Raw genomic sequence first — 16,922 nt, 5'->3', positions numbered from 1 at the left:
GAGAATACATTCCCACTCTCCTTTTCATTCCTTAAGCTGAACCTGATTCTAAATCTCTTTTAGGTTCTAAAAATACTGTTTTAGGCTAAAGTATGACTCGTGTATTCAGGTTTAGAAAGCCGTAGAACTGAAATGTACACGATTTCCACAGACATTATTACTGCCAAAAACAAATCCATCATTTCTTCTCCAACTATCATTCCCTATGAAGTGGTGTGTGGGGAGAAAGAAAGCTAGACAGAAAAAACTAAACGGAGAGAGAAATTCATGGCTCCATGCTCCAAGAAGCCTGAGTCAGAAAGATATTAGTGTAGAAAGGTGCTATGTCTGAATGTTGGCTTAAGATGATAAGGAAGTTAAGAAACCATAGACACAGAATTCTTGGGTTCCTTTTCATCGCTGATTTAGTCTTCCAGTACTGTGGTTCAGAAATTTGCAGAAGCAGTGTGCAGACACTCCTACTGCAATTGCTGTCTACTTTTATAGAAAGTCTCCAGTTCCCTGATTTGACCACATTTTGGGAGAATATCATTCCTTAGTCTCTGGCAATTGGTGTTGTATATGAATGTGAGTAATATGTTGCCTCCCTCTACAAACAAGAAAGAAAAGTTGAAAAGGAGAGTGTGGGGGGAGGAGTGTTCCAAATTTAGCTTTTCTTCCAACCTCTGCCCATATGGTTGGTGGTTAAAAAAATGATTACCAGGCCAACAAAATGTAACCTGATATTAGGAGTTCCACTCTAACTCTGTGAAACCAGAGCTAGGACCAGCACACGGTATTCATTTATCTGATAAAGGGAGACTGAACTCTAAAAGTGCTCCTCGCCTTGGTTCCCCATGAGCTGGCCTGCAGGACTTCCATCCAGGTTTGGGATGGGGATGATGAGATTTCCATTGGTTAGCAGAGAAATTTCAGTGAGAGCCCATCAACCTCAATAGGGAATAAGGGGCTATGAGAAAAAACAAAGTTTATGGATCTGGTTAACAGTTTCCAAGCTGAAGAAGTTTCCAAGTCCAGGATTCTGAATCCTAGATTTCAGAGTAACTGAAAATTAGTTTTTTTTTTTTTTTTTCATTTGACAGCATAACTTTAAAAGAGAGGAATAGAATGTTCTCTTACTCGTGGTGGAAAGCCACGTGTTGATTTAAACCTAGAATTTTTAAGGATAAAGGAAGGAAAATGAATCTTCCAAAATACCCCTTCACCTTGTGGTAAACTGGTAAACATTTAATAACTGACTCTCAAAAAAAATAAGCATTTATGCAGTTTATTTTAAACTTTGCTGGAAAAAGGATGTGGAACACAGTATTTATAAATAATAAAAATATACTATACTCTTTATTGTAAATTCCATAAGTCAATTGATTCTCACAGAATGTATTCATTGATTTTTGCCAGACTTGCATCTCTAGCCAAAATCAGGGGTGCGATTGATGACCAAGTAAAGTTCCTGCAAGAACACTGGTTGATATATTGGTTTACATAAAGAAGCAAGACAAAAATGAAATAACAAAGATGTATGTTGGAACTTCCCTCCTCCATTAATGACAGAGTGACATCTCTGCTAAATCAGATAATAATTTTTGAATACTGGAAGAATTGTTCCTCAATGTTTTGTGCTATTTACAATATAACGGCTATAGAAACAACACAATTTAAAATTTAATCTGCACTATTAATATATTTTTTCCCATCAACAAAACAATAAATCAAGTCCTGATTTGAGATTTTGCTTGTTTCTGTGATGTAAGTATTTTCACCATGGTCAATTTTGAGCTACCAATATGACAACACTACACACAGAGTTGGGAAGTGTATCTAGTACTTTCACCACACAAATAGATACAAATAACCTCAAGAGCACAGATAATAGTAAATGCAATATTAGGATGTGATGTGTTTTGAATATGTTATCTTTGTTTTTAACAGAATGTATTTAATTGGAAATCTATGGAATTTAATTTTTAATAATGCCTGTTTAACAGCTGACTCATGAAAATTCTGAAATTTAACAGTTGACTCTTGTTAGCCAGTGCAAGCCAGGGCCAGTACATCACTGCTCTCACCCCCATTTGGACTGCTGCTTTTGAGTCTATTATACCATTGGGTCCAAGGGTAAGGAGGGATAAAGGCAGAGACACCGAGAGCATGCTACTCCTCTCTACTCAAAGTAGGGTGTGTTGCTCTACTATTTATTACCAGTCTGCAAGGAGAGGAGTACAGAAATTGCAAGTAAGCTGTTAGAAATTTTTATAGCAACTTGACAGACTTTTAGGTGTGTTGAGTCTCATAATTAAAAATTGTGGCTTGTATGTCGTTGGCCTTTTTGTCATTTCCTTTCTGTAGTAACTGATTTTTATCATATTTTACAAAAGAATTAGTCTATGACAGATTTGGGAGGAACAAACCCCTTCTCCCCGGGTCCTTCACCACAGATAACTTGAGATGCAATGGTCTATTCTGTGAGGCCAGGGTCAGAGGGAAGAGAGTGGTACAGCAGATGAATGTAGACTGGACAACCTTGACATTGATAATTCAGCCATTAAGACTAACCATTTGTAGCTGGAGGAAGGACTGCATGAGTTTGCTTTTCTAATACAGTGGCAGGAAGGACACAAGCCTGGAAATAATTGGGGAGAAATGAGAATTTGATTCTCAAAATAGTAAAACAAATCTAGAGGCTATGAGTGACAGACAAGATGTTGAAAAGAACTGCTCCCTGGAAAAGTCTCTGCCATTCCTAAGGATCCGTTTGCTTAGGAAAATAGTTTCAGAAAATCATAATTGGTGACATGTGCTCAAATTCAACCAGAGAGAGTCTCTTTTCCACTCCTCCTTCCTTCCCCCAGCCTGAAAAATTCCTCATTGGTTTGCTGCACCATCTTGGTTCTCTTTTGCTCTACTTACATGTTTACATCATAAAACCATAGTATCTCAGTGCTATTCAGGACCATGAAAGTCAGGAGCCCATGATATAGGCATCTATCCATTCTATGACACCCCATTCCACTCCCACCCAGCCGATCTTTCTGGTTATTTAATCTCTAGTCAAATACCTCCAGAGTTAGGAAGCTGATTGTTTCCTAGAGCAATTCATTTCACTGAGGAATAGCTCAAATGGTTAGAAAGTATATCCTTTTGATAGGCAAAATATATTTCTTCGTAAATTCCATGCAATTTCCAGATCTATCTTCATCTTCCATATGCAAAACCTCTAAATACTGGAAGACAACATTCGCAACTCCCTAATTCTTCTCCTGTAATAGACTGAATATTGCTACTTCTTTTTTACTATCCTTCCCCTGACCCTGTTTGGAGATTCTTCACCATCCTGCTCACTTTCCTCAAGATGCACTCTTGGCTACAGACATACACTGTCTCACACAGTGTGCCCCCTTCACAGAAGCCTCTACTCTTGTATCGACTGGAACAGGGATCTCATAGCTCTTTGCTGACAATTTCAACTGTGAGCAATTGAAAGATACTTTGAGGCTGATTAAAAAAAGCAGTGAGGGTGAAACTTACCAAACAGGAGGCAAAAGGAAAAAATGTTGAAAAGTAAACATTGTACATGAATAACTGAGATATTTACTGAACATCTACTAAATGACAATTATGGGGCAAGGCCAGGGAGGGAAGCAGAGGTTTGTGGCTGAGACAATAAGAGTATATATAAAATGACGAAGATGACCTTTCTACCGTCTGAAGAGCTCATAGTTAGTTAAGGAACTTTGACTTTGCTTTACTCTGAAACCCATCCTGAAGGTGCTAATGAGATTACCTCCTGCTCTGACACAGACAGTTCTCAGACACCAGAATTTGTAGTATAGCCTTTATTCCACTTTTATTTATTCTGTAATTATATTACTACTTAAGTCCATCAATGGGCTACAAATGAAGAGATTCTGACTGCATTGATGCTCCCGTTCTCACCTTAAAGGTTTATTTACCATCACCCATACCCATTAGGATTGTAAAATAAAAAAAAAAAACAAGGTCAAAAGGCAGTTGTTATTTACTTATTTTATTTTATTTTTAGCTGAGGCAACCCTTGGTTGACCTCACAGATTGCAAGAAACTTGTCAGCTTACAATCCCTTATTTTTTATTTTTTTTTAAGCCTACAGCACCTGGTCTTCCTAGGTGGTCTCCCATCCGAGTACTAACTAGGCCCGACCCTGCTTAACTTCCGAGATCAGACGGGATCAGGCTTGTTCAGGGTGGCATGGCTGTAGACCAAAAGGCAGTTTTTAAAAATCGGTAAGTATTTATGGCAATGATAAGAACCATAAGTATCATGGATCATTTTGTAAGATCATTAAACATCTCTCCTAGCCAGGTATGTATGTAGGCAGGCTCTAATACAAGGTTCAAAAAAGACTAACCAAACAAAAGCTTGCCAGTAACTTCATTCCTACCAAAGCAAATTGGAAATCTCCTTGGACTGACATAAGCAAATAACGGGGAGAAAAAGATAATGGCTGCTTCTTTGTTCTTTTTGCCGTAACAAAAGTTAAAGGACAGCATTGTCTGAATTGGAAAGAGATACTTGTTAACATATGTGTGCCCATGTGTACATGTGTGTCTATAGTTTTTGGGGCCTTGAGGAAGGTCTCTAATTGCAGGGCATCCAATAGCTCCAGTGAGCAGGACCTCATCCTGGCTTTATATCTGATCTCCACCCACGGCCAGTAGGACTGTCCACATCAGTCACTTTCAGCTTCCGGCTCCCTCTATAAGCTCACGATTCCTTGTTACACTGGGCTCCTCTGATTCGGCTCCCTTAAGAGACCATTGTTCGTCAGGGGAACTTAGGGCCACTGCAGAGGTTTAATTAGATAACACACTTTTCTCTCTTTCTAATATGATAGCTCTTATAGGGAAGTACTTCCCATCTGATGGCATTCAAGCCCACTTTCTCAAATCTCTTGGGGATGTTATCCTACAGAGACTGCTTCACTTCTATTTGGTGGCTCAGCCAGAGGCTTTGAGTTTGCCACCTCCCTGCTGCATCCTCCTCTACTTTTCCATAGCACAGTATTGAATCTCTCCCTCCAATTCCTTTCTATCCATACTAGATTACCAAAATTTAGTTGAGGCTTTCACTGAAGAGGCCAACATGGCTTCATCCAGAGAAAATCAATTGCACCATTTAGCCACATTCATACATTCAACAGTTTCTTTTTAATCTGAAAGCTACTTATAAAATTTAATACAATGGCCATAAATCACTCACACTATTTCTAACATTCCCCTAATTCTTAGAGTTATGTGTAAGGCCCACCAGAAAGTATAACTATTTATAGCATTACCCCTGATAAAAGTCTCAGAGCCTAATGGCTCAGACAGGAAGCATCACAGGACAGACCTAGAAAAGCAAACTCTAAACTATCTCCTCCCAACTAATAAGAAATAAACTGCCTAAAACATCCCAAGTTACAGTAACTTTATAGAAACTTTTTTACCTTTCCTTACTTTCATCTATCACCAGCTTACCTGTAGTAATTCCCTAGTCAACACCTTTAAGGCATGGGGAAGGCCCTGTTCTGGGTACACTCCTTCAATCTGCAGGCAATATCACTGTAAAAGCTTGCATCTAAATATCTCTATGTGAGCCATGGAAACTGTACAAAACTCTGGGGTGAGATGGGATTGTCTATCTTCTCAATCTATTAGCGAGACCCACCTGGTCTGTATCTGGGTGAAAAGTGCTATTACAGCGAGCTTTGCTTCCTTTAGTTTCCCTGTGACATTTGATCTTTAACAGAAAAGATCAAGGCACAAAAACAGACTGCTTATAGCTACGAACAAAATAGAATGGAAAGAATCAGGGGCCCTTTCTTGGCCCTCCCCAATTCATTGTCCACCTCTACTCCCATTGCCTCCTAACACCAAAGCAAACAAAATATAACTAGCTGTGATTCTTTCAAGATGTAGGTGACTACTACTGTTATGACTGTGGTTATTTCTACAAGTTGATAGACATATTTGTCATCTTTTAAATACCTTCTCATTGGGCTAAAACAAGTTAATGAATAAATGAAAATGCCACCTTGGGGATGGAGAAGAGGGAGCACATTATTTTAAAAACTGTTGGTCTGAACATTGGGGACTTCATTTATAATTTTAGCTACAGGCTTTTGGAGACTAAAACTAACTTATAACTCAATGGTACTAAACAATATTAATAATATTACCCTAAATGGGTAACCGCTTTATAGTTTATAAAGTACTTTTGTATCCATTATCAGACGTATTCCATTCAACAACTTACGAAGTGAGCAAGTCAGGAAATATTTTATGATTATTTTTGCACATTAGGGATAGGAGGCTCAGAGGAGCTGAGTGACTTTGTCCAAGGCCATAATACTGGGAAGCGGCAGAGACAGAACCAAGACTCAGTTTGTTTGACTCTTTAGATGAAATACCCTTCGTTCTCTTTATATCTAAAGCTTTAGCAGCCTAAGGGTAGGAGGGTATCTTGTTTACCCATCAGATGGGATCTACTCTCAGTGTGGATGACAGGGGGTCCCTTACACTGAGGTCACATGTTTGAGGGACTGCCATCCCAAGAAAAAAGGCTGGAGGGAGTTACTAAAAAGTCTTGCCTGAGAATTTCAGGAGTGGATTATTTCGTGGGGAGCAATTTGTAATGTAAGTGCCAAAGATCTGACTGGTGAGTTTTCAAAGAGTGTACAGGAAGTAAAATTTGGTTTTTCAAACTATAGAATACATTTTGGGAAAACTTCCACAATCTATTCCTGGACTTGTTACCAACACAGCAGTATAAATAGATTTATTACTGTATCCACATGTATTTTGAGCTCTAAACAGAACTCAACAACTTTCTCATTAAAAAAACCCAGGACATTTCATTCCGCTACAAACTTCCTACTCATTCTTCAACAGACAGTATAATTTGTTCTAGAGCATGAAAAGTTTGCAATGTCACCCATGATAAAAAGCTAAACATAAAGTTCCTTTTTTGGTTTTACTCTTTTCATCAAACCAACCCATTAATGAATTTATGAATACCTGTGACTACCAGCCCATATTTATGAAGGTTTGACTTGATAATTTAGAAGAACGGTAAAGCCATTGAACTGTCCTTCACCTTTCCTATGTGTACAGGTTTATTAGGAGTCGAAATATAAGGTTACACTTAATCCACTAAAGAGAGAATAAAAATCATTGGCTTCAAAATATTTTCTAATTGCTGGGTTTTTTTGGAGTCATTGTTCTTTTGCCTTCAGATTATAAAGTAACTGTAGGGAGAGAATAATGGGTGCAGAGACTCATGGGCCTCACAGTTATAAAGTCTTAGTGGTTTCATTCCAGTATTGCTAGAAAGAGGGGACTGTATGTGTGTGGGGCAGCAAACAGCTGCTTTCCCTCACAACACCTGGAGATGACAGAGATGAATGGCAAAAAGGACCTTCCTGGGCCAGGATTTCACCTTCACCCCCACACCCAGCCAAGGAACAAGTGGGAAGTTTTCTCTTTTCAGTCTTTATACTGACATGGAGAAACAGTTTCTAGAGGGCAAACATTTCCACAAGAAACATTTGTTTAATACGGGCAAGAAACAGCCATTTGGCTGTAATACCGGTTCAAGTGCTAAGCTGAAACCTATTTCACGAAGTCTCCTCCTCAGCCCACCACCAATCAGTTGAAGCCCCTCTCACTCCCATGTAGCAATAAGGAATGTTTCTATCTTCTACAGTCTGTTTCCACTTTTCTCATCCAAAGAAATAGGCTTTCACAGTATCCATGATCACTCTGCCCTGTCTTTGGCCCAGCTTGAGCCAACATTATCTTTTTTTGTAACTCGTAGTTATAAAGACATTAGGCTCACCAGATTGTTCCGGCTGTATCCAAAGAATAGTGCAAGCTGGAGCAAGAACAGATCCGGGGAGAACAAGGGGTGAGAGAGAGTGGTAATGAAGATGTCTCTAAGATAGGTGTTTCTTGCTGGGAATTGATTTGCGAGTGTATGTTTCAATTGTGTTTCTAAAAGCAAGTGTGTGTGTATGCACACCTACATGAGTGCGTGCACATGCGTACTTGTGTGTTTGTGTTTCTGTGTGGGTGAGAGTGGGGGTTTGGTGGAGAGGCAACAGATGCTTAAGATGAGTAGTCATCATGTCTTGGCCAGGGACACCTGGCCAGAGCTTGCAAAGCTGCTCATGGATCAGCCACAGCCAAACAGCTCACAATAAGAGCCAATAACTAGGAATAATGCTGAAGGTACTCTAGCAACAAGACAGTCAATTTATTGCAACGAATTCATCATGGATGATGTCTCTGGAAGAGTCTGAAAAGGGTGTTCAGTGCAAAAACATCTTATAACTCATGGGCTAAATTCAATCTCTCCAGAAAATAAATGCTGAACAAGGGATGCATAAAAGCCAAAAAGCTTCCAGAGAGTTTGGAATAACAATAATAGTCTTCTGGTTATAAATATTGCAGATCTTAACAGGTTGCAAAGCACTTGTGTGCTAATTATTACATTTGGTTTTCATAATAACTCATTGAGGTAGGCAAGGATGATTCTCCCATTTTATAGATGGAGAAATTGAGGCTCAGATAAGTTATATAACTTGCTCAAGGTCCCACTGTTAGTAAATGTGCTAGGACTGGAACACAAGTATCCTAATCTATCACGTAGATGACTTAGTCTTGAACCTCTTATATACTTTCTAGAATACTTAGCTCACTGTGGGGTGGTTTGGTGGCTTCTTAGATGTTTGAAGTATCAAGTCTAAAAGCTACAAGTTCTCAGTTAGAGGACTACAGTAAGGGCTACAAACGGATCACCTCAGGATCTTGCTAATATGACCTTCTGATTCAATAGGTCTGGGATGGTACCTGAGATTCTGTATTTCTAACAAACTCCTAGATGGTATAGATGCTGCTGGTCCATGGACCTCACCTAGAGAAACAGAGGTATAGGGGGTATTGCTGAATGTTTGTTACCTGGTTTTAATTGCCTTTCATGGATCTTAAACAAACAAAAACAAGGCAATTTTAATCTACATCTGCAGACTCTTTGAGCTCCCATAGGTCAGCAGCAGCAGCAGCAGCAACAACAGACCAGTAGCTTTATTAGTAGATAGATACGTTTTGAGTGCTTCCAGGTGCCAGGTACTGTGCAAAATACTTTGCATGGTTATTTTATTGAATCACTACAACCCTGTGAAACCGGCTATGAGAGATGGAGTAACCCACCAATAGTAGCTTTTGTACCGAAATATAAAAGGTACAGGTTAAGCCATACCTGTGGGTAAGACATCATGTCATGGTCATCTCACCAACAATAAAATTCAATAATCAGAAAGAAGGGGCAGACACTAAGAATTCTGTGTTAAATTTAGAAATAACATTATAGAAAAATAAAGCACTTTGGACACTTTGGGATGAAGAGTTTTAAAAGTGAACATAGCCTAGAAAGCATGGAAATGTTCAAAACTTATTAGCAACCTGGTATACAGTCTGCTAAGGATTAGGTGTAGGTAGCCCTTGGTAAGAAGCCTGGCTTGCCAGATTGGAAAAATCAAAGGAACAAGAGTAGGGAAAATGAGATCTTTTTAAAGTGGAAGTAGCTCGAGAAGAAAACAGGGAACCTGCAAGTTAGAAAAAAATACTAAAAAGATGTCCCCAGAAGACTTGAATAAGTACCTTGCCAGGGACTAAAGCAAAATAAATGTACACAATCACAGACTGATGACACTAGAAAGGCCTGCAAGAATTGTTTGGGCATTCTATTATTTTACAAATGGAGAAGCTGATTTCTAAAAAGAGGAAGGGGCTTGCTCTAGGACACATGGTAGTTAGAAGTAAAGCCAGGAATAGAAACTAGGCATCCTGCACTTCACCCAGTGTAGCCAAAAAACAACAACAACAACAACAACAAAAACCAAAAAAAAAAAAAAACCCCAAAAAACAAAAGGGAAGAAATGAGCCAGGAAGCCAGCCAGTAGAACCATTTGCTGGTTATGGTGAAAAGGGTCTGTTCAGGGAGAAAAGGGAGATAGAAGAAAGTCGGAACGTACTCTGAACCTTGTTTCTCATTTCCAGATTGTCTTTTCGATGAAGGGATTTGGAAGTTCTAAATGAGATGATGATGCTAACGAACTGTGCTCCAAATCTGGTTGACTAAACGGATTTGATGAATCACCAAGATCAGATTGCATCTACCCAGATTTTGGGTAAAACTGTGTAAGAGCTGACCAAAGTATATAGCATGTTGTTCCAAGTAGCTAGTGTGTCATGAGCCTGGCAGATTGCCGGTGAGTCTCTTCTCTATGAGAAGCTTTTCAAAAGGAACCCAAGGAACTCCAGGCTGGTGGGATCACTGAACATGTAATCGAAATAGCATATGCAGGATGGTGGAAGGGGTGAATAAAAAGGAAGCAGTGACAGAAGCAGAAAAAATTCCAAACAATATACAGGGATTTGGGTCCTAAGTATATATGAAGGGCAAGGGAGAAGAAAGAGTCAAAGATTGCTTCAGTTTTAAGTCTCAGTGACCAGGAAAATTGTAGTGGCATTAAAAAAAAAAAAGATATTAAGGGAGTAGCTGGTTTGGGATAGTCTGTTGATAAGTTTGATTTTTGACACATTGAGTTGGGGTAATGGTGGGAAAGCCAGGTAGAAATGACTAGTAAGCAGCTGGACATGGGGAATGGTAGCTCAGTAGAGCAGTTAAGACCAATGGTAATGAATTTATTGTCCCCACAGTGGTATAATAGTTAAAGAATGTTTTTTGTTTGTTTGTTTGTTTGTTTTATCAACCTTTGTTTCAAACTTTATTCCCAGGCTTCTTCACCTCAATTAGCTGCAAAGAATGATTTGTGTATAAGCAAAAACTGAAAAGAGCTGCAGTGTCCAAGGGGCTTGGTCTTAAAAATATTAGAGATGGAGATTTTATGGGATCCACAAAAAAAAAAATTAAAAAGCAGTTATAATATAAAATAGCAGCTCCCAGTAACTTCTTCAAGTTTTATTTTCTTCAGAAGTTGACTCGATTCAGTTTGCTTCATTCTTGGAAGCCTCATCAAAATTCTCCACAAGATCTGGAACTTCATCCTCATCAACTTCTCCACTGATGGACAAATGAATTTAAAAATCGTGGTACACACATACAGTGGAATATTATTCAGCCTTAAAAAAGAAGGAGATCCTATCACATGCTAGAACATGGGTGAATCTTGAAGACATTATGTTCGGTGAAATAAGCCAGGCATAAAAGGACAAATACTGTATGATTCCACTTGTATGAGGTACCTAGCGTAGCCAAACTCATTGAAGGAGAAAGGAAAATGGTAGTGCCAGGGGTTGAAGGAGGGGGAAAAGGGGAAGTGTTGTTTAATAGGCATAGAGTTTCAGTTATACGAAATAAAAAAGTTCTAGTGATCTGCTGTAAATTTGAATATAATTAATGATACTGTGCTGTACACTTAAAAGTTTTATAAGAGAGCAGATTTCATGTTAGATGCCTTTTTTTTTGCCAGAATAATAATAATAATAATGATAAAGACTTAAAGAAATCATTAAAAATATTGAAAGAGCCAGAGTGGATAAAATCTGTATTTTCTCTGGAGAGAAAAGATAGTCTTAAGAAGAAATCTCTGGATAATACCCAGATATCAGGGTAGGATTAGGAAGAACTAGTGAAGGAAAAAGGCTGAAGGAGAAATAGGAGCATATAGGGTCTCAGAGGCCATGGGTAATAGGATTTCAAGGAGAAGTCTGTGCACTGAAGAGGGAAGAGCATGGCACTGGAAATCTCAAGACCCAGGTTAGATTTCTAGTTCTTTAATTTAGATAAATCTCATTTCTTCTCTGAGCCCCAGTTTTCTTATCTGTAAAATGGATACAAGAACACCTATCCATAGGAAAGTATTCTATAAACTGGGAAAATCAATAAAACATGAGGGGATTTTTATTGCTGTTGTTTTGCCTTCTTGATCTCAGCAATTCTATTTTTTTCTCTATTGTTGTTTTTTATGTAGCTCTGCAGTTGCGTGTCATTGCCTATCTATGTTAGACTACTTGTAAGAAAACAAAACACGTATGATGTTCTAAGACAGGGTCAGCTAATGTCTCTTAGAAAGTTACCCCATCATTGGTTTTCACTAGACTCCCAAGACTGCATTTCTTTTTATAACCGAAAAGAACCAAGGAAATTGCCAATGAGAAACAGCCAACTGATTATGTCAGTTCATTTTAGACAATGGAAAACAGGAAGTTACCCTCTTAATCTACCCAGGTCCAGAGATTTAAAAAAAGGCTACCTGAAAATTTTATTTTTCTGGAATATAGTCTTTCCTTTAAGAGCTGGTGGCACTGTGTGTTGCAGGGATTTTATTGTGTGCTGTAATGATTTTAAGGAAGTTATAGAGAGCAGATTTAATTGGTTTTTAATTCCCAAGCATCGGCATTTTAGCTCAGATTTGAGCTGGCACTAATCAGTTACCTGCAAGAAAGCGGAGCTGATTCTTCACTTTCATCATTCCATCACCGGAGCCTCCTATGCACTCATCTTCATCATCTCCACAGTCTCCACTTTCAAGCCCTTCCTCATCAAGGTTTTTATCCAGAACTCTACCTTTGGGCACAGACATGGTTCTCAGGAGCTGGAAAAAAAAAAAAAAACTAGGAATGCGGCAGCCTTCATATTTTGCAGGGAGGTCTAAAACAGTGTGTTACTAACAGGAGACATTAAAAATATTGAATGAGTTACACAGAAGCTTTTAAAAATAATTTCCAAATTTAAATAGGCATGGACTGTTTATATTTTTTACAGTTTAATACTTCTGTCTGTACATTTCCATAGCATTTTACATGATTCTCTACTCCTCTACTACACTTACATCATGAAGTAGCCAGAGTGTGTATTGCATCAGACCTTTCCATACCATGGGATTTAAGTTCCTAAAAAAACCTCCATGAGTTCTCCATGGTAGGAGAACTCATTGATGAGAAATTTAAGACATGATATAGGCAAAGCATATTTATAGGTATAGAGGACACAGAGATCAGAAAACATCCCTATGGAAGCCCCCTATAACTACTAAATTAAAACAACAAATGTTTCCCGCCGAAAGAAGAGAATAGCAGTGAATTTTAGATACATTTTAAATGATACTTTAACACAAGTGGTCTCTGTGGGAAGTTCTCAGACTTCATTTTACTTTCCCTCACCATTTCTCTCCAAAGTTGTATTTCAATATTCTCTATTTTTGCTCTAGCTTCTGCCCCACCACCCATTTTTATTCCTAAATCTCAGTTGCACTACCTATTTTTAAATAATGTCCAATGAAAGATGCTGGATATACCGAAACTGGGATTTTTGATTCTGGAAGAGGTATCTAGAACAAAAATGCTGCATACACAGGCACATCTTGGTTTTTGTGGTTTCCACTGTCTGTGTTCATTGTCACTCCAAAGTATACCTTTATGTTTTCTACTTATGGTTTAGCTGCTGCACTAAGATCAACTTGGAGCAGGCTACATACTATGGAGAAAAGTGACCCTGTAGTTTTTTTAAGTGAAGTAAGAAAAGTCCAAAATAGTTCTTTCCTGGCCAACAACCTTTAAAAGTGTCAGAGAAACCAACACATCTATTATCTGCCATTCCAGCACCATATCCACCCTGCTGCTCTAATGCATTCCCTCTCTAACCCTCCTCTGTCCTCTATCATTTCTCCTATATATCTAAATGTTAATATAAACAAAGAGACTAAGATAAACTAGTCCAGTGACTCTCAAAACTTTTGGTACCAGGAACCCTTTATATGCTTATTAGAAATCTCAGAGAAGTTTTGTTTGTACAAGTTATATCTATTGGCAATTACCATCTTAGAAATTATAACTGAAAAATGTAAAAATATTTAATAGCTAATTTAAACATAACAATAATAAAACCATGATGTTAACATTTTTAACCGAAAACAAATGTATTTTCCTTGACATAAAACAGTTGGAAGGGTGGGATTCTTTTACATTTTTCAAATCTTTCATGTCCAGCTTAATATGATAGCTGGATTACCGTATCTGCTTCTCCATTCAATCTGTTGTTATACATTGCTTTGATTAAAACATTTGCAAAAAATTCAGCCTCTCACAGACATGTCATAAGAAAAGAGAATTATTTTAGTGGACTTTTTAGGTAATTGTGGATATTTTTCAATGATACTACATAAAAGCTCAAAAAGTGGAAAAGGTTAGTAGCAATGTGTTATATGAAACCATATAAAAAACTTTTCATGTTCTCTTACATTAAAATCCATTGTTATGTTTTGAACTTTTAATGGGCCTTTTAACTATTTTGTATCATCACACATGGGTCGTCTGGAAAATATTGCTCCACTGAGCTATGGATATCTTCCAAATGTTAACAACTTTCATTATATGATATCAAAAAAAAATATATTGAGAAGGGTCAAGATGGCAGGCTAGGTAAAAGCGGGGTTCGCCTCCTCCCAGGACCACATTAAAATTATAACCAAATTATAAAACAATTGATGTGGGAAACCACCTGAACTCTAGCTGATCATAGCACATACATCTGAAGGTATAAAGAAAAAGCCACATTGAGACTGGTAGGGAAGGTGGAGACGCGAAGTGGTGGTTGAGCACTAGGAGGGAGTGCAGCTGCAGAGGCCACCCTGAAGGAGCCAGAAGCTCCAGCCACACACAGGGGCTCCCCAGCCCAGGGTTCTAGTCCCAAGAAGAGGAGTTCCCACAAAATCTGACTGTAAAAATCAGTGGAGATTCTAGCCGTGTGGGTGAGATGGAATGAATCTGAAAACCCAGATGTTCCCCTTAAAGGGCCTGCACACAGATTCACTTGTTTGCAGACACTGATCCTGGGGACTGGCAGAGGGTCAGCAGCTCAGGAGGTACAAGAGACATACAAGGAAAGACTGAGTTGTGTGGTGCTGGGGCGAGGGCTGGAGCTACCATTGTTCCTTTGTTACTCCCTGCTTTGGGGCAGTCTACAGATGGGTGCCATCTTGCCTGTGTTGAGCCCTCCCCCAGCACAGCCAATTCTGAAGCTGCACTGGCCTGGTGGGATAGGGCCACTCCACCCTGTGTCTCCCTTGGATCCCAACCCGCCCAACCCACAGAGCCCATTGCTGACCCACTACATGCACTCTGCACCTTCCTGGGGCTGTGCATTTGTTGTAGGCAACGACCCTTGGCTCATGTGGCCTGCGCATTTCAGGGGAAACATTTGGTGGCAGACCACTGTTTCCAGCATGAGCTGCAGTGTCTCTTGGGGGGATCGCAGGGATCTATGGTCTTGACGCAAGCAGCAGCTGGCCTCGCTGTGATCTGTGCTTTTTGTGGAAGCCCATGGACTCAGAGATGGCAGCAATTCTGACATTGTATTGGCCTGACGGGATTGGCTCACTCCACCCTGTGTCTCCCTAAGACCTCGCACCACCCAACCCACAAATTACCCACAGCAAACAACAGCTCTCAGCTCATGTGGCCCACACACGGCCGTACATCTCAGGAGAGACTTTTGGCGGCAGGCCACAAACCCTGCCCTGAGCTACAATATTTCTTGAACAGATCTCAGGTGTCTGCGGGCCTGAGGCGGGCAGTGGTTGGCCTTGCTGAGATCTGAGACTTCTACAGGAAGCTACAGATTCATCACTGGCATGAAAACTAACACTGCATTGACCAGGGGAAATCTGCAACTATGACCCAGTGACTCCCGGAGCCCCTGCACCACCTGACTCGTGTACCACCCAAAGGCTATTCCAGCTGTGGAGTCTTATGGCAGGAATCCCCAGGCCTTGAGGTGCACTAATCTTTTTGCTAAGCCACCCCAGGCTCAGTACCAGGGGTTACTGGGCCTCAGCTTGCATTGTTGTCTCTCCTACTTGCCTTCAGATCCAGCATAGGCAGCAACCATCTGCAGATCACTTGTTAGCTCCCACCAGGTATTCTCAAGCAATCAAAGGCAGTGAATGACCTTGACCTACTTGGGAGTCCCTCCTAAGGAGCCCCAGAACCAACACATCTGGAGGCTGGTGTCAGACCACAACAGCACCACCTGACTAGCATAAGTGGTATACACAAAGGGTGGTCTCAAAAGGTAGAGCCTGCTGGAGTGAATCCCTTCAGAGTGGTAAGCCCCCACACAACAACTCATACCCTATGGGTGTGGCCAATTCCCAAAGCCGGTCAGCCCAGAGAATCAATCTCATCCACCGATGTGGTAACAGCAATCAAGGCTTAACTACAAAAGGAAAGCCTTCCTGGCTACCACAGATGGTCATTATAATTCTCCCTTTTCCTTTTCCACCACTGCTTCCTTTATTTGTATCTCCAAAATAGTGCTTTATGTATGCAATCTGATATTATTTATTTGTATATGTGAGTTCTCTCCACTACCAGACTGGAGCTGCCCAGAGGCTATGTCTTATTTATCTTTGAACCTCATAGCATTTAAGGAAGTGTCTTGTACATAGTAGGCACTCAATAAATGTGCTATTGAACTGAAGCAAAATAAAATGGCATGGTGTCTTTAATTTTTTTAAAGCTACTTCTGCAAACTCATGAAAAAAGATAAAGCCAAAGCACAGATTAATTATATAAGAACTTGTGAATGAATAGCTAAATCCTTTTGGATGACCTTGGCTAAGATCTGTAGCTAATCTCTGAAAGGCCATTTTTCCAACCTCGTGTACGACGCCCCCAGTATTCTCTGGTAGTTTTTTTTTTTTTTTAGGTGCAATTAAAAAAATACTTTTAAAACTTTGTTTGCCAGTGAGATAACTTCTTTAGTTCTTAAATTACTCCATTTTGGAGACAACTTCAGCATTGAAGAGAATTATAGTATACTTTCAAACCATTTTACACAGACATCTGCTGATGAGCCTAACCCTCATATGTTAACAAAAC

General features: G+C 39.5%; 1 protein-coding gene and 1 non-coding gene across 2 annotated transcripts in view; both read right to left on the bottom strand.

The window, feature by feature from the left end:
- Nucleotides 1-16,922, bottom strand: part of GPC3 (glypican 3) — a 438,722-nt gene that overhangs the window by 42,379 nt on the left and 379,421 nt on the right. Inside the window, exon 7 of the mRNA XM_011383864.2 lies at nt 12,478-12,637. Coding sequence (XP_011382166.1) covers nt 12,478-12,637 — 160 coding nt within the window. The remainder of the gene's footprint in view (nt 1-12,477; nt 12,638-16,922) is intronic.
- Nucleotides 4,118-4,236, bottom strand: LOC111733301. The gene has a single exon (XR_002777935.1). It is a non-coding gene; the product is annotated as a 5S ribosomal RNA (ribosomal RNA).

Source organism: Pteropus vampyrus, unplaced genomic scaffold (assembly GCF_000151845.1).
Source record: "Pteropus vampyrus isolate Shadow unplaced genomic scaffold, Pvam_2.0 Scaffold548, whole genome shotgun sequence".
Lineage (NCBI taxonomy): Eukaryota > Metazoa > Chordata > Mammalia > Chiroptera > Pteropodidae > Pteropus > Pteropus vampyrus.
This window is presented reverse-complemented; position numbering and strand designations above follow the sequence as displayed.